Source organism: Eurypyga helias, unplaced genomic scaffold (assembly GCF_000690775.1).
Source record: "Eurypyga helias isolate BGI_N326 unplaced genomic scaffold, ASM69077v1 scaffold34462, whole genome shotgun sequence".
In the NCBI taxonomy this organism is placed as follows: domain Eukaryota; kingdom Metazoa; phylum Chordata; class Aves; order Eurypygiformes; family Eurypygidae; genus Eurypyga; species Eurypyga helias.
The window spans coordinates 1-21720 of NW_010238423.1; the positions used below are offsets into that span (position 1 = coordinate 1).

Genomic DNA, 21720 nt, shown 5'->3' on the forward strand with positions numbered 1-21720 from the left:
CTTTTCCTCCCTCCCCACCGCATCCCCGCTAGCACGGACCCCTGTTCCCTTCGCCCTTTCCTGGCGTGCTGTGTAGTGGGCCTCAGCGGGTCTCCTCTGTGCACCCCGCTTGGCTGTTCCCTTTCATTCCCCCTCCCTGCCCCCCCTGCGCCCAACACCGATCCAGCAGGCAGGGATTATCCAGCAGGCAGGGGTTTCCCCACTGCAGGTCACGGATCCTCTGTCAGGGTCTTCCCCCTGTTGCCAGCGATGCCCCACTTCCATTTTGCTGCCAGCGGTGGTCACCCCCCTGGGCCCCATCCTTTCCCGCCTCCCCCATGTGCCTCCCGGGAACCCAACGGACCGGAGCTGTTCCATTTTTATCTCCTACACCCCTAGGCTGGATAGTGGTGGGTGGCGATGGCTCCTCCTGCGTGTGCAGTTTGGGGGAGATTAGAAGGAATTGCTTTGAGCTCCCCTGATCCTCGCAGTCGTCCTCGTTCCAGTCTCCTCTCCTCTGGTTTTGCACTTGCTGTCTGAGAGGAAGCTTTAAAAGTCCCTTTCCCCCAGCTCCTCCGCGTTCCTAGTGCACAGGAGGCTACTGCCCTTCCTGCTTCGACCGCAGGGCCTGGAGGGGAGAGGGAGACCCTTGGAAAGGAGCAGGACCCAAACACAGAGTGAGACTGTTAGCGGCCTTTCTCCGCGCGTGTTTGTGTTCACTGTTTGTTCCCCACGCCCCATGGTGTCTCCTCTCCAGGTTGGGGTGTGTGGTGGGGGGGTCGCTATGTCGGATGACGATTCGAGGGCCAGCACCAGCTCCTCCTCATCTTCATCCTCCAACCAACAGACAGAGAAAGAGACAAGCACGCCTAAGAAGAAGGAAAGCAAAGTCAGCATGAGTAAAAACTCTAAGCTGCTATCTACCAGTGCCAAGAGGTGAGGCTGCAGTCAGTTTCCTCACTGATTCACTGCATCTTCTCTCCTTCCTCGTGTTATTTTGATCCGTTCCCCCGCTGCTCCTCTGTTGCTCCCATTCCTCATTTCGAGCCCTTAGGCTCAACCTTTCCACGCGAAGCTGCCATTGTCTCACTTTTTTCAGCGTCTCTGTGCAGCGAGTGTCTGTCCAACTTCACTGCTCCCTGCTCGCTCTTCCTGCTTCTTCCTCTCTTCCGTCCCAAATATTTTCCTGTCTTTTCTTCCTCCGGGCTGTTACTCTGTCCTTCAATTATTTCCGCCGTCTTTTCCTGTTTGTTTATTAGCATCAGTTATAGGGGTGGTGTAGGATTGGCATGTGGGACCTCAATTCCTTTTCTGCTCCTGGGAGCTACGTGGTCCCGAGGATGGCATTGCATTTCAACGTCCGTTTCCATCTCTGTAGGTTGGGATTGATCTAGAGTGGCTTTTTAATTTCCAGGACTGTTTTGGGGATTAATTAATGTTTGTGTAGAGTTTTGAGTTTGCTTGCACTGGGTGAGTGCAAGTGGTGTAATATAGCCCCAAATCTTTTCTGTCAAAAATACTACTGGTTTTCTGTCTGCTCATCACTTACATTGAATTTTCTGTGTATGGTTGGATGCTGAGTAGAATAAATAATCCACAGCAGGTCCACTTGTGGATATTCTGCACTAAAATATTCTTTGCTCACAACACAGAGTGGGTTGGTTTTTTTTTTTTTGAGAATGAAATCATTTTTATTCCAGAATAATGTCTACATGGAGGAGAGATGCCTGCATAGAATAGTAATTCCGGAACAGCTACGTCAGTCAGTTTTCTTCACCTGGACAGACTCTTGGAGCCACCCAGTTTTTTAAAAAAACAATAAATTGTTACCCTTTCTTTTTTATTCTGTTACATCTGAAGTCAGCACCATCCCGCTCTAGGGAGCTAAGCTGACAAATGGAAGTTTTTAAGCAAACTTACTTCAGTAAGAATAATAAACCATCTCACTGAACAGCTTTGCCAAGCAGCACAGAGAGGTGGTATCTGTAGGTGTCAAAAGTGACTGGGGTTCTATGCAAATATCCTGTCAGTCGCAACTGAGTCCTCTGTGGCTTTGTAGAATTTAGGCAGTTTGGTTATTCCAGATCTCTGCTCGTTTCCATGGCAAACAGACAGAGATAGTGGCAAGCGGTGTTTATGTGTCGTGCCCTTAACTGTTTAGAGAAGAAGACTGTAAACTGCCTAATACGAGAAGGCTGTGGCCCTCATGTGTGACCGGTGGAAGAGAGGCAGGAGATGCTGGCTGAGTTTAAAGGAGAAGGGAGGCAGGCTGAGTAGGCTGGGTGGGGAAATCTGTAGTGGAAGCCTGTGTGGCAGTAATGGGACTCCGGGGAAGGGGATGATGGCTGGCTGGGCGTTTTGTGGCAAAAGCAGCGTGAGCCCAGAATAGTCTGGGCAGGGAGGACAGGGTGTTGTCTGAACATGGTGAAGGGAGGGAGCGTCTGGAGTCCTGAGGGAGGGGACGTGGGCATGTCGTGTGGCTCTTGGGGAAGAGGCGAGGGGAGAATTGAAGGTGGCAGGAATGTGCAAGAGCCTCGGAAATAGATATTCACCTTCCTTTAAGTGTCCTTGGGAATGGCGCAGTTATTCGCTCCCTTGGGGCTGGTGTTTTCTCTCAGGATAGTGATGGGAAGCTGGGGGGGAGCAGTGGAGAGGGAAGGAACCAATTTGTCAATGACTATTTTTCTCAATCCAGCAAGACAAAATTCCTTTTCAATCTGCAGTTTCCTCTTGGCACTTGGTGCACCACATTTGCAGAGCCTTTCCCTCGTTACAGGCTGGTTGGCAGAGTAAAACGGGCAGTCTTTTCCGCTGCCCCTGTGTGGTCGGCATCTTTTCGGGAGCACACCGCAGCGCACCTGCCTGGATTCAGCGCACGGTGCCTGTCTGCTTCTCTGACCCTCTCTGTAACAGGCTGCCCGTCCTGCTTAGTGTGTTTGGACTGGTGGGAGGCTGCAGCTGAGAGCGCCTCTCTCTTAGGTCGTGTTGCAAACTTGTGGTGACGGTATGTCTGTAAGGCGTGTGTTAACTGCTATCCCACACGGTGACTTACCTTTGTTCCTTCTCGCTTTTATTGCCACAGGATTCAGAAGGAATTGGCTGACATCACCTTAGATCCACCTCCCAACTGCAGGTTGGTGTTGATTCCTTCCCTAAGGAGGGTGGGGAAGGTGAGGGGCTGAAGTGTGCTTGTCTGCTGTAACTGTCCTCGGAGGCTCTGGGTTAAGCAGAGAAATGGCCCTTTAGGTGGCCGACAGTGCTTTTGTGAATGCTTGGATGACATTTAATGTTTCAGGTGGAGGGGCCTCCAGAGATTCCCTGTGTTTTGATACAAGTTTTCTGTTTGTGTTTGGGGTTGTTTTGGTTTGGGCTTTGTGGTTTTGGTTCTTTTGAACAATTGCATTTCTGTCTGCGGCGCTGCTTTGTGTGTATGCTTCTGAAACTGGCCTGTAAAGAAGAGCATGAAAACTTTCTCCTTGTTTGTTTTTTTTCTGGTTTAGAAATCTAAAGCCTGACTGCACTAATCTTATATAAATAAGAGGCCTGGCAAGGAAGCAGAGAATAGTAAAATGCTATGAGCTTTTTAGCTCAGAGACCTCTTTTGTGAGCAGCAACTTGCAGTGGAAAAGAAGCGCGAATTCGTCACTCAGTGGGTGCCCGACAGGAGCACACACGTCTCAGCTGATGAAATAACAAGCAGGGATATTCTGTTGCCCTTTACAGAGCAGCTTGTTTCTAAGTATGTTTTAGAAACTTGTACCGTTTGTTTAAAACATCTCACAGGTTGATTTGGTTCATTGCGCGGTGGCCTGAGCCTCTTTGGAGGGGAGACAGTAGTAGTGTAACATCTTCGGTTGTGCTTGTTCATTCGAGGGGAAAGTTGCTGTCGGTCTGGTCTGTGTTGGCTGTGGTTGCCAAAGCACAACTCTGTTCCCGTCTTCTAGCAGTGGCTGAGGTTTGAGGCCTTGTGATGTTGGTAATAGCAGAAATTGGAGAAAATTCTGTTTGTAAATAACTATTTAAGTTGGTCTTGTTAGTGTTGTCACCCACAAACGCCCCTGACCCTTCTATTGGAGCTGTTTGCTGCTGTGAGTCTGCCAGGAAGCATTAGCACAAGGGTTGACCTGGCAGGTCCAGAGCCACTCTTTTGGTAGCTGTCCCAAGGATCACAATGAAAGGAGGCATGAGGCATGTGAGGGATGAGGCATGTGAGTAGAGGTCCAGGCCAATCCTAAGACTTTTATGCTGTTTGGAAGGTAACTGATGAGCTCTGAAATCTTTAACCATGACAATATTGGTTTAGTGACAGTAGCGACTACCTGAATATTAAAAGTTTCCAGCACTTGGGCTGGAGTTGTCCGTTCTGTCTGCATCTTGGCTCTGTGTCAGGATTAAGTCCACATGCTTTCCCTCCTCCTCCCACCATACTCTGATTTTCATGGAAAAGAAACACAGAAGCACAGCTCAGAAAGGCACAGTGGCTTGGTCCGTAGGTAACGGAGTCTGGATGATCAAGGTGCTGGGACCACACTCTGAACTTCGCAAATCTATCCAAAAGTTGTGACAGTATATGAGTATGTCAGATTCCAGGCTCCATCTGAAGGGTTGTGTAATATCAGAATCCTGATCTATCCTTGTTTCAACTGGCATCATTCACAGGTAAAGATGAGCTAGCACACTACTTGTCACAATAGGATATTGTTGTGATTTTTCTTTTTTTCATTACGTAGAACACTGAGAATAACAGTAAGTTTGTAAGTTTCAGCCTTTATAACTCTTTCTAATCCTAAAAATTAGTTTGTAGTATGAGTAGTGATGATTAATCTTCACCCATAATGCAATTACAAGTATTCTGCATTCCTTCTGACCTTCCGATGAGTGACAGCAAAGGCTGATAACTCTCACAAATAACACGTGAAACTGGTGTAATTGTTACTGTCTCCTAATACGTTGATATGAAGGAAAACGTGAATGGAGGGGTTTGTGTGACCAGAGGAGTTTTGGTATTGCTCATCTTGAGGTGAAGTCATCCTGCTTCGGTAGTGATAGTGCTGAGGGTGAAGGAGCACAGCTTTGCCTATGGCTAGCAGGGTTCCGGTGGTCCAGCCAAGCACTAGGAGTTTGCTTCTCCAGCAGCTGGTTTGGGAAAGGGTAGGCGGGTGCCGGTTGCCACAACAGGAAGATAAGTTCCGGCTATCGCAGTTGCGGGGAAAGATCCCCTCGTGGATCTTTCTTTTTAAAAGAAATAGTCCATTTGTGAGTGTGAGGAGGTGAAGCAAGCGAGTGACATGGGGTGCTGCAGGATGTTTAAGGTTGCCAGAATTTGCTCTGGGGAAGCCTGCTCACAGTGTCACTGCTATCCTTTCCCCCCCCCGTTCATATGAATGTTGTTAGCATGCTGGGAGGGATTAAATACATAGTTCCAGAACATAGTTTCAATTTCCTGCCTTCATGACTTTGCTTATCCTCACCATTCCTGTGACCTCCAGCCCCTCATCACTCTCTGCTGCCCTTGTGCCTCTACACACTTTCTTCACGTGTCACTGGAGGGGAGAGCAGACCTCTCCGACATCTCACTCTCCCCTGCATGACTAATCTCAAAACTTAACTATTCCGGGAGCTATATACAGTACCAGGTACTACCTATTTTGCTGCCGACTTGAAGGGTGGTAAAACCTCAGAAGTTACATTTGAAAATGTGCATCCAAAACTATCCTGGATTATGTTGGAAATGTCATTCTTCTTTTTTTCTGGGCATTTGTTCTTACGTCCCTCACCACCATCTCTGGATTTGCCCTGGCTCTGTGCTGTGCCTGGTGTTTGACATCAGTTTGTTTTTGGCTGTGCTTTAATTTTGGCCTCTTTGCAAAGTGTTGTTCTTCTTTCAGTCTTATTGCAGTAATGAGAGTTCAAGATATTTAACACATCCCAGAGCAGCTCTGCATATTGAAAGAAAAAGCTTTAGGTTGTAAATGATTTTTAGTAAGAACTTTTCTTTTTCTTCTTATAAAACACCACATATAAGATGCAGTTACAAATAATGAAAACCATTTGATATTTCAAGCAAAATAGCTTAAAACCAAATGAGTTTCATTTTTATTTTTGTAGCTTGTAGTGACCGTATTTTCATGTGTGCAACCCACAGATCATCTGTTTAAAAAAAACCAACAACCAAACCCCAGGCACACTCAACACCCTGTGATTGAGCAGCTGTGTGGGTTTTACACATATGTGGGTAATAGGAGGGGAAGTTTATCCCAGAACTTCCTCTTCCCTCAGAAGTTTCTTTTCCTTCTGATTTTCTGTCCCCCCCAAATGCTTACCTGTGCTCATCTCTCACCAACTGCTTCATCATTTCTTGTAGTCCCTTCGCCCCTCGTGTCTCCCTCCCCAGGCTGTGATTTTGATTTTACACAGGCTAGCGGGGTTATTTGTACAGAGGTGCATGGAAACACAGCCTGTGTTTGGCCTGCATTCAAAATATGGGTTTTTGGACTTGAAGTCATTTACTAAAAAGATGTGTTTAATACACGTCACAAATTTGTGGGTTCCTGATGGAGGCAGTGCTGTCCTCGTAAATGTTGGAGTGTAGCGGATGTGTGGCGTTCGGCTACTTCGGAATGGTTCTTACTCCTCTTCTTCATTTTCGCTAGCCTGGCTTGCTGGAGGTCTTTAATTTCTGTTGTCCGCAAGATGATCTGAGTTGCGATATTAATACTGAGTTATGAAAGTTAAATGTGGCTTTCAAGTTCAGAAGGTGGTTAGTGGTTAATACGAAATGGAGATTAACTCTTCGGACCGTAAGGGTTTAAAATCTGTTAGGACCATACCTGGTGATTTCTTCTCCTACTTTGTATCATATCAGAAAGTTATAACTCTTGTTTTCAAACCTGGAGACTTTGGACTTTTGGTCTTTTGTATATGTTGGTGACAGAGGAGTATGTCACGTCTTTGCTTTGGGTCATGGAAGTCTGCAGATGTCAAAATCCAGTTCCATCTTGCTACGTAGGCAGACCTGATCTTTGTAGATAACACTTGTGAGTATTGTGCAAAGCTTTCCTTCTGTCACTGTGACAAAGTTTCCAAAGCTTTAACAGAAATTAATTAAGGCTTTAAGTACTGTTTATTCTCTTTATGTCATTTATTTGACCTCTGTATCTAAGCATCTCCTGATAGTAAATCTGCTTATTGCTGTGAGGTTATGAAATAAATTTTTCCCCATTTCAGGGATGGGGAGTTGCAGATGCCCACAAAAACCAAGTGACTTGCCCAAGGTCACGCAGGAAGTCTGTGGCATAGTGGAGAAATTGATGTAAATCTCCTTTGTTTCAGGCTGGCTGGCAGCTGAGCTGTTCTGCTGGAGCTGTGCGCATCGGTTGCGATACGAGTAGGGCTTTGAATTTGTGCTTTATTGGGTGTCTGGTATTGACTGTGTGTAAGCATGGTAATTTAATGTTATTTTTCCCATCTGTGCAGAGGGACCAAAATGGATATTAACTAGAATTAATGTTTTTTAATCTTTCTTACCCTAACTGAAACAAGTTTGTCTCCACATGGCTCATTTAAGTCCATATAGGCAAGACCAGCTGTTACTTAAACAAAAATAATTTTCAAATGTTTTGTGAAGGAGGCATTTGCCTGCAAGGCTTACCGTCGCTTCAGGATAAAATGCTATCACAAATTCATTATTTAAATAATAATAAAATACAGTTGTGCTCCCTGGCTCCTTCAGCCCAGTCATTTACAATTCACAGAATAAGGACCAGATCTCCCTGAGAGTCTTGTGAAAGTTAACTGTCAGCACTTAATAAATATATGTCTCAGTATAGGTGGTGGGGAGAAGCGCTCTCCACCGTAACATGTGGAATATTCATAGTTTTCAAACTTTGCAATGTGGAATTAAGGTTTCTTGGCTGAAGTCTGCTGAAAATGTGTGGCTCAAAGGCGGTTTTGAACTCAATAGTTTGGTATTATAATTAATATATTTTGTCTACACATCATGGAAGTCTGGCATTTGTTTTGATTACATTTGGTTTTATGGTGCTCGTAATTTTTTGCAAATGTATTTCCTCAATACCTCCAACTCTAATAATGTGTGCTTTTAATTGCTTTTAAATCCAGTGTATTATCTAAGGATGGATTGTCACTGTTACACTGTAATATCAGTGTTGGTTTCATTATTGTCATGCTTGGCGTAGTCTTTCCAGAACATAGCCATATTCTAGCATAAACTTTCTGGTCTTACATTTTGTAATTAAAAAGCTTAATTTTGGTATGACCTTTTTTTTTTTAATGTGCAGACTCAAATTATTAAATCAAGAATGACATAAATGCTGGGTTTTTCTTCCACGTAGAAATAAAAAATGCAGGTAATGTTTAATGAAAATTACCAGTTTACGAAAGTGGCTTCAACACTCCCCCCCTCCCTTCCCCCCCGTTGTTTTTCTGAAATGGCAGTGTTTTCTGTGAGAAGTTTCCATCCGTAGGGTAGGAAGGACCTTCATAATTAGTGCTGTGTGTAGTTGAAAAATACCTTTTGTCATAGAAACTACCAGCGGTTCTGCTTTCCCTCCCCGCTTTGTTTGGCACATGATCCCTGGAGAAATAACTCTTCCTTTTGAAACGGTGTATTAACTAATTTAGAGATCCTCCACAGCTGTGTATGGTCGAGCTTGCAAACCATAACAATAATACCATTTCTACGCTCAGTGGATTCGAAGTACGTGTAGGTAGCAGCTCCTGCAGGCAAAGTCCTCTGCCTGACTACTCAGACAATAGCTGCACAGGAGCAGCTTGTGTACTCTGCGTTGCTCAGTTAATATTACAGGAATTCACCTTTCTGAAGATAGTCCTCTGTGTATCTGTTGGCTCCCTTTAAAAATCAGGAATGCTTTGACGGCCAGGCTCCTCGGACGCCGTGGCAGGAGCTGGCTGATGCTGTGGTAGATTCTGTTTGGCACATCCTGGCTCGGTAATTCCCCAATGAACTGCATTCTGTGCTCCTGCATGCCAAACATCGGAACGATGAATCTTGAGAGCGGCTGTGAAATCGTATCATGGCTAAGAACAAAGAGGATTGAAATCCCTTCTGTGCACGCTCCCTTGTATACCCCTTAATTTTATTATTTGACTTTCAGCTTTGCTGCCCTTGGAGGGCACTGTGCAACTGTGTTTAGGAAGCTGCGTATATGTTTTATCTGACAAATTCTAATATTTCCTTTTGGTTATGAAGTTTTTAATTTGGTTGCGTTTCAGTTGTATTCCAGCTCTGTCTGTCTAGATTTTTATATTGGATATGTGTACAGCAGCAGGTCTTAGTCTGGTTTTAAGAAATATTCATGATATGTATATGGTTCTTTGTGGACATAAATGGGAAACACTGTGTGGGGTATTTATACTTTCAGGACGTGAATCTGTCTTGTATTTTTACATGAAGACAAAATTATCCACAGAGAGGTGGGTTTTGTCTTGAGAGCTGACAAGATGCTAACTTTGGCCCCGCTGTTGAGGGTTGTTCTGGGAATGGAGACAGAGCTCGCCTGCACTGGTACAAGTTATGTTGGTGGATTGAAGTTACTGATGAGTTTCTGCATAGCAGAACTTCTGCAGCCTCTGCCTGGGCTCTTCTGTAATTGTACATGAAAGATCAGCCTTCCATCCAGCACCTCTCTCCAAGTATTTAATGTACTAAACAAAAAGCAGGTACTGTTTTTGGTGAGTGGGTTAAGAGATCATTGCACATCTGCGTAGACTTGCACACCACATACAAAGTTAAGGGCTATGCTTTCTCCACCAAAGAAAGTGCTTTAAACTAAGTTAAATTAATGATGTAATTTAGTCATAATAGCAGAATCTTGCCGATCCGTACATTTATTTGAATAAAATAAGATTATACTTAACTTTTCCCTCTGAGGCTTAACAGTGGAGGTCTAAATACTGACTTCATTATTTTACAAGATGAACTAGAGAACATGTATTGTCAAGTACTATAAATAAACTACAACTGTCAAAATAAACACTGCACACTCTGGAATCCAGAGGGGTTTTCTTGTTTCTCTTGCCAATTTGCAAATTTCAGCAACATGCAATTGGCCTTCCAAGGCGTTTGTGGAAAGTGTAATGGTTACTACAGTGCATTTAATACATATTTTCTCTGTGTGAGGGGCTAACTGACATTTCCAGGAGAACATATCACAGATCTGTATGCTTAACTTCAGCATCCAATATGCAATGTTCTTTCCTTTATTAGCCTGGACTCCCTGGGATGGGAAGTTGGGGGGAAAAAAGGAGAGTGGGGCATGCAGGCTGTAGCTCAGAGCAGATGTGGTGTTTGATTCCACCGTCCAATCTTTTCCGTGATTTCACAACTAAAAATATAGATCAGTTAAGATGAAGTTGAGCTGTTTTGAGAACTGGGTCCAGGCCAAGTTTTGGCAGCTCATTTGTTTGAGGAAAATACAAAGTAATTGGATTAAAGATGCTGTACCATTAATGATGTAGGGTCCTGTTAAATTTCTTTGCTTCTGTCTTTCTGTGAATCAGTGAAGAATTCCGGGCTTGATTCCTCCAGGGGCTTCAACTTTTAGAGTCAAAAGTGAGTGTAAACCAAATCAGATCAGCGTGTTAATAGGTGTGTTTTGCACTTTTTGTCAGTGTAAATGATTATTTAAGAGATTTTTCATCTTTCCCTCTGGAGCCGCTGGATTTGCAGGAAACACAGAGAATCTTGAACTGGTACTGAGAATTGTAAAGACAGTGGTAAATGCCATGGGCTCGAGGGAGGGTGCTTCCTGGAGCAGGTGGGTGGCTAATATTTAATGCTCTTTCCACTGTGGGTATCTGAGCACTCGATTTTTGCCAATGAGCTAATTCCAGTGTCTGTTAAGGAGAAATAAGGAGAGGGGTCTTGAGGTCTTTCGTTTTTCTTTTGATGCCTAGGATCTTACAGAGAGTTGCACACAGGAGTGGAAAGACCCTCAAATATTAAAAATTAATTCTGAAATCAAAAGTGTCTTTTCCCAATAGGTGATATGATGAAAAGAAGAGAAATACTTCTGGTATGGACTAGGAACTTTTGTCAGAGTTCTTGGAGATAACATTCAGGTTCAGGGCAGTAGTGATACTTATACAAGGAAGCCTGTCAGGGGAACTGTCTCAAAGGTTTTACATGCAATTTGAATATCTGAAAATTTAAGTTGCTAATTTAGGTGATGATGGTTATGGATCTGTCATATCACAGATATGTTTAAAATGTTCAAGTGGGCAACTAGAAAGTTTCAGTGTGTTATTTTGTATTCTGTGTAGACTGCTCTGAGAAGTGGCCTATAAATGGTGGAAAAAGTGCAATATATTCAATTAAAGCAGTGTTTAACTGCTGCAGATGGTTTTGAAAGATTGCTAAAACACACACAGTTATAATACAGTTTTAAAGCAGTTCTGTCAATACTGTAGTATCCCACAAAAGGTCATTTCGTCAGAAGTTTCTGATCAATCAAACTGATTGTTGTAATACTATATTTGCACCTTATTTTCTGTATGTCATGGTAACCTTTTTAAAGGAGATAAATTAGGTGATGCATGCAAGCATTTATAGCTGGCATCCTTCTTGAATTCCTTGTAAGTTGCTTATCAATAGGAATTATCTAGTCGTGTTTTTGATGGGGTAATTCTTAATTAGAGAATCTCCTATTTTGTAGGGCTCTGACTTCTGATAAAAGTATTTTTGCCTACTTACACTTGGAAGACTGTGGGGGAGAGGTGAAAGACTGAAGGCTTTAAATAGCTGTGCCAAGTAAAACCTCAAAATATCGTGAATCTGACTGGAGTTCTCCATTGTATTAAAGCTGTGGTAGTGCTTTCCTTCCTGCTTCAACAGCACCTTTGTGATCTAGGAAATCAGGGAAGGTGATGTAGACTAGTGACGAGAATGAGCTAGGAGACCTAGGTTTTGAATGTAACTAGTTTCAGGCCTTTAGCTACCCTGCTGCTTGTATTTTAGTTGCATCCCAGGATTGAAAACTCTAGTGAAATTTGATTGCTTTCTTTAGAATAGGATTTTTCCATCCCCTCACTCCCCTTATGAGATTAATTGCAGGTATTGGTAAAACTGAGAGAATGAATGAGTTGCAGATGAGGAACAGAAAAGGACATGAATCAGTCGAGGCAGAAGGGTGTTATGCTCCTACAGACAGCAAGATTGTGCAAGGCATTAATGGTGACTGTAAGGGACAGCCGAGAGAGATGGCCCGTCGGGGTGGCTGAGGCAGTTTGGCACAGGTTGCTGAAATAGTTGCAGCAAAGGTGGAAGCGGAGACAGTTTGATTCTTTTTTTTTTTTCCCTGCTCCAGCAATTTAGCTCCACTTTCTCACTGCCTTCTAGAAGGAGCACAAGAGATGGGACATCCTCCTCCTGAATAGGGAGGACCATCCATGGGCCAACCTCCTCTTGAGCATGAGTGAATTTTTAAAACAGGCAAGCATGCAAGCTGCAACAATGGTTTTTGCTGTGCTGCTTGTACTACACCCCCACGTGGGAGGCAAAATATTCCTATAGGAATAAACCCAATAAGCTTACACAACCTTACACTGTTTACAGTGCTCTGTAAATCAGGAAGGCAGAACCTACTATACCTTGAAGAATGCAGGTGCCCAACTCTATCTTTGCAGTCCTCCTAGAACCGCGGCATGAGCCATGCACAGCTCTTGAGCCACCGACTGTCCTCCTAGAAGAACGTGAGATGTGAGGAGTGGGAGAAGAAAAATGGGGGAGTGATGGCAAGAAAGGAGCAGAGGGAGAGAAAGGCAGCGGTAGAAATGGAGGGAGGAGGCAGAAGGAGGAGAGGGAAACAAGTAAGCAAGCAAAAAGGGTAGGAAACTTCAAAACCTACTTGAAACTCAGTCAGTGTTAAGGCCTTTGGTTGAAGGCCCTGAGAACCTGCATCTCCCGAAGGAGCACACCTTGCTTTTGTAGCAACTGGAAGAGAAGCATGGCAAGAGCTGTTATTCAGTAAATTCAGTAATACTAAAAACAAAGATATTCACTGAAACTGTTAGATATTTTAGAACAGATTAGTCCTTCTACCCAGTAGGCAGTGGAGTTCTGGAAGCTGTTCCTGTGGGAGGCTGTGGAGGCAGATATTATCAGCACACTCAGAGATGGGTTGATCAAATTCACAGGCAAGTCCATAAACAGACAGAAAGAGAAAAGTCAGGGATGTACCCTTTAGCACCCCTAATCCAGTGGCTGCGGATGCTGTGGGAGGACAAGGGGAATGGACTGCAGATAGTGGCCAGTCACCTATTCTGAGGAGTATCTGCTCTTAACCGCTGCCAGGAGTAGGGCACTGAATTATGTGACCCCAAATGGCTTTTTACATCCTACATGGAGTACCACAAAGTGACCTCCTTCCCCCACCCTGTTGTCCCTCATTCCAGTCCACTAACTTCAGTCTCTTTTCTGTTTCCTTGGTCCACTTGACATTGCTTTTAGCCACACAAAACGTTTGACTTCTGCCCTTTATGGAACAGTTCTTGCCCCCCTTCTGTTGATGCTTTGACGTTTAAAGCAAGCCCTCGTTTCCACTCGGCCACTTTGTGCTTTCGTGAAGGGTTAACCTTCATGCCTTTGTCTTGCTGAATTTAGACTGTAAAATTTTCAGGGCAAAGGACTTTTCATTTTTGTCTGTGTTTGCAAAGTGGTATGTAAATTTCTAGCTATGTCTCAATGTTCTTTAATAATAAAGCAGGTTTAGTCCTTGGGCTTGTAGACGTTTCCCTATCCCCCCTTCCCCCAAAAAAATGAAATTCCGCTTCTGTTACGACATTGCATTTTTTTCCCTTATCTGATTGAGGTAAATAAGCGAGTTGTTTTATTCAGCAGCTATTGTATTATCTTGAATATGTGATTTGGTTATTTTCCGGTTTTGTGCACATCAAGGTTATCACAGCTGTTACTTTGTGATACTACTACATTGTAATGGGATAATGTGTTTTGAGATATATTAATGCTGGGGGTTTTTTTCTTCCTGGATAGTGGCAGAGAAATAATAAAGGTGTCCAACAGCTAATCTCTTTCTTTGCTGTCTTTGTGCTCCTACTTCACCTTCCACCTCAATAACTGGGAGGACTGTAACTATTTGTTAGGGAAATATTAGTTAAATTGCAGAGCTATTACATGTGCTGAGACATTCCAATTTAAAGTAGTTAGTATTCGGTGTGTGTGCTTAACTCCTAATGACTATAAATATTACGTTACGTTTGAGGTTTTGTAATGCATCAGGTATGTCTTGTACGTTGTTTTTTTCCACAGAAAATGCAAATTTTGTAACCCATAGGTGGTGCAAGTTGTGCTTTTTACATTTCTTTACAGGGATTTTTGCTTTGCTTCATGTAGCAGAGTCTTATTTATGAGGAGGTGTAAAGTTCATACAAATAATTTAGCGTTGAGGTTGTTCAGGGGCATGTTTCACTGCAGTGCTAAGTAGCATAGAACTAGCTATTTAGGGCATCTTTAATAACTAGCACTGGATTTTGTCAGGAAAGACTGAAGACTAGGGGTTGGGTAGTGGAGCCTTTGTGTGGTAACACACTGCAGCGGGGATGCGATGAACCTTCAGGGTCCAGCCGTAAGCTGCAGCAGCAGAGTGAAGGGCTGAGGGTAAGTGGGGATGTGCTGTGACCTCTCTCATGGCTGGCTGAACAGCTGGATGGGATTTGTTAGTGATTCACAGCTTGGCTTAAAGAGAGATAAGGAAGGAGTGTTGATTGGGGTCTGGATCTGGGAAGGAGACTTGTCTGTTACCTAGTGAAGTCTGTTCTATTTGCAGCCGTCTTCATCGATTCACAACAAATGGGGAAAAAGGGACGGAGCTCGAGTCGATGGCTGAGCTATTACACACATGTAGGGTGGGGTTAGATGTGACCCTTAAAAGCAGAGAACAACAGGGAAAAAACTGCATTTTGCCAGATCCCTTTCTGGTATTAAACCTGCCAGTCTTTTGCACGGATTCTCAGCTCTTTGCTAGGCTCTTTCTTCATGACAATCCGTTGTGTCCCAAGTCACCAGTATGGTGTAAGCTCTGCAAAGGAGAGCATGTTCCGGCCCATGGAGCTGGGCATCTTAATGCAAACCATCACAGGCTTGTAAGGAATGGCGCTAGTGCCTTCTGCCTCCTTATCCTGCTGAGCTGAGCAGGTTCTGGCCCTTTTTCTTTCCTGATGGCTGCACTGATCCTTCAGCAGTAAGCCATCACATCTGTCAAAGTCTGCAGCCCATGCCTGCAGGGAACAGGAGAGGCAAGGTTATCCTGTTGACAGAAAGAAAATGTTGATGAGGAATTAAGAAAGAGATAAAATCATTCTTATTTTATTAACTTACTTGCAAATGAAGTAGCAGCGATCAGCTAAACTACTGAACGTATGTAGATTTTTGTTTATTTTTTTTTTTATTGCTTAAGTATTTGGATCATGTAAAAAAAAAGGAAAGAGGGAAGTGTTTTTTAAGTGCTTCAATGGGCAGTTGGGATAATCCCAAGTGCAACGTATACATAAGAGTTTATGTTTCTCATCTTTGTGGTAGTCTTTGATCGTTGGGAAAGCGTATTTTATTATCTTGAAGGATTTCTGGTCAAGAGGGTGCATCTAAACTTCACTGTGAGGTTATGGGGACGTTTGACGCAGTAGGTGAGCCCATATGAGCATTTACACAGCAGACAGCTGTGCGCCAGGCAAACGAAAGATTCTTTGGTCAGTATTTTTACTAATCTTTCTCTAATGTACACATTGAATGACACATCTGGAAAGTCATCTGGTTGCTGTTTTAGCAATGATTTCTTTCCAGAGGGAGAATCTTGTTTTCTGGATATTAAAATAGTAATGGAACTGTGATATTTGCTTAGATTGGCTTTCCTGGGAGATAATGTGTCATATCCTAATGACACATTGGGTCAAGTGCTGAATTTCACTGCTTGCTGGAGATAGTGAATGAACAGTCTCCAGAAATAAGTGGGTTTTTATGTCATTGTTCTTATTACTGGAGTTCAAGGTCACAAGAAGAATTGTGGGGTTTAATGTACAATATGCATGATTTACCCTTTCTTTCTTAAAAGTGCTAGACTCTTGCTGAACTACATAAGCACCTTACTGGTTTATGTATAGCCAGTAATTTTCTTTTTCTCAGCTGGTTATACACAAAGCGAGTGAGCATTTCTTTTTTTCTTCCTTTTTTAAGTTATTAATTATGCTGAGACAGCTGGATGGAAGAGTGCATCTTTCTTTTGGCTTCTGAAGGAAAGATCTGTTAAGTGTGCTGGGGTTTATATAGGGTTATTCTCTAGTAGCATTTATATAATATAATTATGAAGTTATACTCTCTTCCAAAGGCTCATATATGTGATCTCTGTTCAGTAGGGAGAAACTCACATTTTTGACCTTTTTGTCTCTTTGGAACCATTAGTTGTTGGACATAGTGGTGCTTCTTTAAAAATAATAATAATGCCACGCACAGATTCATGTTGCCTCCTTATTCACATTTAGTGTCCTGTTTCACAGATAAAAAAGGCTAGGGCATGCTGTGCCGGGGTTTTGTTTGTTTGTTGGGTTTTTTTGGTGGGAGGATTGGGGTTTTTTGTCTTTGTGCATTGGTCTGATTGTTACAATCCTCTGATTTTAGGAAACTTCAACAATTGTAGAGCAAGTGAGCATATAGCAAACAGAGAAAGTTAAAGGATAAATGCATGTGCAGTAAGACATTGATCTAGATGAGTGGGTGTCTGTTGAGCTGTTTTGGGTTTTTGAATACCTGTATGCCTGTAGGGAATCAGTCCTGTATGCATCCTTAGCACACTGTCCTGATTTAGCCCCAGTAAGCAACCAAGTACCACAGACCTGCCCACTCACCTCCCCCGCAGTAGGATGGAGGAGAGAATCGGAGGAAAAAGATAAGAGAACTTGTGGGTTGAGATAAGAACAGTTTAATAATTGAAAGTAAGTGAAATAAAATAATTGTACTACTACTAATAGTATGTAATGAAAATACTACTAATAAGAAGAATAATGCTAATAATACATTATTAAAAAAGGAAAAAGGAGAAGAAAACAAAATGCTGATAAAACTGCTCACCGCTGGCCAATCGACGCTCAGCCTGTCCCGAAGCAGCAATTCCCCTCCTGGCCAACTCCCCCAGCTGATATACTGAGCATGACGCTTGATGGCGTGAAATGTCCCTTGGCCAGTTTGGGTCAGCTCTCCTGGCTGTGTCCTCTCTCAGCCTCTTTAGAGAAGCTGGGAACACAGAGGCAGTATCGGAAACTGGAAAAGTCCTTGACTTGATATAAACATTGCTTAGCAACAACTAAAAACAATAGCGTGTTATCACTATTATTCTCACCACAAATCCAAAACACAGCCTCATACTAGCTACTATGAGGAAAATTACCTGTCCCAACTAAAACCAGAACACCCACTCACAGGATTATGGAAGGTGATTTATTTTATATGTTCAAGTGTCTCTTTAGAAGTAGTACTGAAGAAAACAAGGGCTTAAATTATCCTGCACTTTTTATTCTTTCCATACCTCTTTGGGTATGTAGTAGAACTGCATGTCTCAGGAGTAAAATTAAATGCATATATTTATTAAGGGTCTGACTTTCAACACTGCTGTTTACAGTAAGAGTACTTGTTGAGATGATGAGTCTCTTGATCATTCTTTGCTCAACTGGGAAGTGTGTAAAAACAGTACAACAGCCACTGCTCACAACTGGTTGGACAGTTCACAATCCACGTTGGACATTTTTTAATAGATAGACTTTTTCATAGTTTAAGCTGTTTTTCTGCTTTAACTGGAGCTTGCATAGCTTAGATCCTGCTTTCACTCTCTTCAGAGAGATATCTGAACTCAGTCACCACTGAGTCAGGGTTGCCTTCCTTCTGTAGCCTGTGCTGGGGAGGCATACCTACTTGTTGGGGGTCTGCTCTACTTGGGTTAAAGGAACAGAAACAAACTGTAAAGATTAAGAGATGTTCAGGAGGTGAATGTGTACTGGGATTTTGCCAGCAGTTAAAAGGTAAATCTCTTACAGTAAGGTAGGCTCTAGTGCCTCCCGATTGGTGTTTTGCAGTAGGCGAGTTGTTCAAGAAGTATGAGACTGTAGTACAGCTGCCAGATTTCAACTTTGAAATAAACGAACTAGATTTTAGCTTGGTTTTTATTTTGCCCCCCATTTCATTTTGCAAATTATGATGTAATCAATAATAATTTAAAAATTTTAAAACCACTGGATATTATCTGTACAACAGCTCTGACGTAAGAGTGTTGCATCCTGTCTGCTTTGTGCTAGTGGTGTGTGCGAACGCACCTTTTACACTCACTTACCAGAGTGCACTTGTATTTCTGAGAAAGTAAAGGGTGGTTTTTTCCTTCCTTTTCCCATCCCAAGTGAGCAAAAATAGCTGGATGGAAAAGGGTTATTGTAACTTGCCTTCAGCATTTAACTTGACTCGCAGAAGTTGAGAGAATACAGATTTTCCTAAACTCTGAACATTGCATCACCCAGGAGAAGCGCACATGGGAAAGTCTCTTACGTGCGGGCAAAAGAGACTCCAAGGATAACGCTGACTTGCCACACTTAATCCCAGTGGTATAAAGGGTAAGGCCAAAGACTTCTTGTCATGACTGAGAGGAAAAGGTGTTAGCTGGGATCAGTGCTGCAATATTGTATTTTGTCATCGTTTTGTAGCAAAAATGATAATCTAATTCTACAGCTGCCACTATGGAGGACTATATAAGAGCGTGCGTGTGTTCTGAAGAAATATCTAAGCGAAGGGGTTGACGTGGGCTAATTCTTTATCAACCCTGGATGGTCTTTCTGCACTTCTACAGTGTTACTATAGTAGCAGTAGCTGTTAATTTTAACTGCCTCTGAACTGAGTTAGTACAGCTATGGAGGCGTGCAGAATTTGTATGTGCACGTTTGCATGTTTATTCACACCTGCGTATATACTCAGATTTTATATATGAAATAGTGTGTCTGCAATTGGAACTATATAGAACTGTACCTTTATCACCCAAGTTTGTTAAAAGATGTATGACATTTTTAGAAAACTCGTTCTGAATGTCATTGCACTCAATTAGGACACCTCGTTTTGTATTGCACCCACCTGGGTTTCCTTTTTCCATCCAATCCTTCTGTCAGCAAGTAAGAACTAATTGTGCTCTGTGACCTTGGCTAATCACAGCAGACTGGTGGTTTTCCCCTACTCTTTGCAGAGCTTTGACTTGGAAAAATGAACAGCTTAACTGTGTAAGAACGCTTTGTTTCATAAACTGTTTCGTTGCTTAAAATATACCTTTAAAAAAAAATGTGATCCAAATGACATCTATTGCCGACAGGAGTTTCTCTGCTCCAGCAGTTTGTTTTCAGGTCCTCAAAGCTGGTCACAAATAGCTGGTGCCTTTTCACATGTAACTTATGTATATTAATGATGCTGGTGTAAAGATCAAGCATCCCTTCATACTGCAAAAAGAAGCATTGTGATGTAAGCATGTTTTTCCTCAAGTACAGTGTCATTTCCATTAAACTCAAGGACCAAATTATTCAAAATGAAGAGGCTGTAATCCTATTTTAAGTAGCATAACATAAAAGAACTGTGATCTTGGACTTCTCAGATCCGTTGGTTTTCATACAGTCATGGAATGGTTTGCATCACGCTTCTTTTGACACAGCCGTGTCAAAACGTGTCCGTTTTTGATACGGTTGGCTTTCTGGGCTTCCAGCGCACACTGCCGGCTCATGTCCAGCTTTTCATCCCCCAGTACCCCCAAGTCCTCCTCCTCAGGGCTGCTCCCCATCCACTCTCCTCCCAGCCTGTCCTTGTGCTTGGGATTGCCCCGACCCAGGTGCAGGACCTTGCACTTGGCCTTGTTAGACTTCATGATCTTCTAGTTATCCTTTTGAATCACTGTCTTGTTTCCAGTGCCTGGGAGAGATGTTCAGTCATGCAGATAACTTTCAAGCATGCTCTATGCATACTTGACAGGTGGCTAAGATTTCGTACAGAAACTGCCAGACTCCTGAAGTCAATTTTTTCCTGCATTCTGTGGTTTTGTTTGGATTATTTGATGCTAATTTGGATGCAGCTAACTGCAGCAGTGTGTCAGTCATTGGAAAGTGAGGGAAGTTGTAACTGTGCTCAGTAAGCCACAGTGCAGGCTGGTATTGGATCTGAGGGTAGGTAACCTTTGTATTTAGGGATCAGTCCTATAGCCAAGGTGACACGGAAGCTCTGTAGTTTCTCTGAATTGTCCTTTTCTCTCCTGCAATAATTCAATCAAGCGAAGTTGCCACTGAAATTGTAACACCAGTGTCATCAGTCTGTAATGCAGTGAAGTCCCTCTGAAATCTCCTTCCATGGCTTTTATAAATGTAATGCGTCTACATGGAGATTCCTATTGTATGAAATGTTTGGTTGAAGTCGTGCCTGTGTTTGGTGTAGCTGTCACCCAAATAATGGGGGTGACATACAAATACAGAAGTGCACCCTTCCTGCGAGTGCCCAGAAATGTCATTGCAAAACTCTGTCTCATCGATCCCTTTTAAGCCATTCATCTGTGACCCTGATGATGGCACCTGAGAACCTGCTTATGCTCACGGAGTAAGTTGGAACTGTTGAGTGTCACTGCTTCTTCAGTGAGGTTTAAAATAGCATGCTGAGTATGTGTGTATCCGAGGTTCGGGTGACATTACATGATAGGTTCTCTTCTTTTGCTCTTTTATTCTCTCTCTCTCTCTCAGTAGCTCTTCAGCCATACGTGCTGCATTTCATCTGGTCAGAGTTTGGGGTTGGTTTGGTTTGGTTTTTAATTCTTCAAATATAGAAGTACTACCGTTGAATAGGGGACCCTTTTTTAACACTTTATTGCTTGTTTTCTCACGTATTCTCATAAGCCTCTTGCTCAGAGTTCATAAGTTTGAGTTGAGTTTCTTTACTTCCTTTACTTACTCATCTTTCTCTGGTTCTCCTACTCGACAAGCAAGTGTACTCTGGAGGAACACAGCCAGGATGAAATACTTCAGTCATTTATTTAACTGTTAGCTTCATTCTGCACTGAATACTAGCATAAAAGAAAATAAATGGGAAACATCTGTTTCTTTTTCTCATAACAGAAGAACGAGGAGATATGTTCTATTGAAATCAAAGGTGGCCAATGTAAGAGTAATAAAAGGAAGGTATTATATGTCTTTCACACATATAATTAGTCTATGGAACTTACTGTCACAGGAAATTATTGAAGCCAAGAACATAAGAGGATTTGAAATAGAATTGGGCAGGCATGTGGCTATCATGAATATTCAAAGTCAGTCTTACAAATTATGGTGATTTTGGAGCAATATTAAATCCATGCTGCTAGGCTTAAGCAAGTTTGTCATGAGATGCTGTATCAGGGGAGCATGCTTTTTTGTTTTCCTTTGTATTAAATTTGCCTATGGACTAAAATGGACTTGAATTCTGAGCATTGAATGGAAATCTTTTTGTCCAATCCTGGCTTGTACATACAGAAGTGGTCTTCTCCCTCCTTTCTTCCACATACACATGTATACGCCTGTCATATCTCTTTGGCGCTGTATATCCTCCTCACATATTTTCTGTGTCCTTTTCCATGCCCATTTTCCACGTCTCTTTCCATATCAGCTCTTCCCAGGAATGACCATTATGTATCATGTCTGATTAGGTTGCACAGGAAT

The 21720-nt window shown here is 42.7% G+C and overlaps 1 protein-coding gene across 1 annotated transcript in view; it reads left to right on the forward strand.

The window, feature by feature from the left end:
- Window positions 1–763: 763 nt before the first annotated feature.
- LOC104506781 (ubiquitin-conjugating enzyme E2 E1) overlaps window positions 764–21720 on the forward strand; it is a gene marked incomplete at its 3' end in the record, with an annotated part of 35096 nt that continues 14139 nt past the window's right edge. Inside the window, exons 1-2 of the mRNA XM_010147845.1 lie at window positions 764–915; window positions 3062–3112. Coding sequence (XP_010146147.1) covers window positions 764–915; window positions 3062–3112 — 203 coding nt within the window. The remainder of the gene's footprint in view (window positions 916–3061; window positions 3113–21720) is intronic.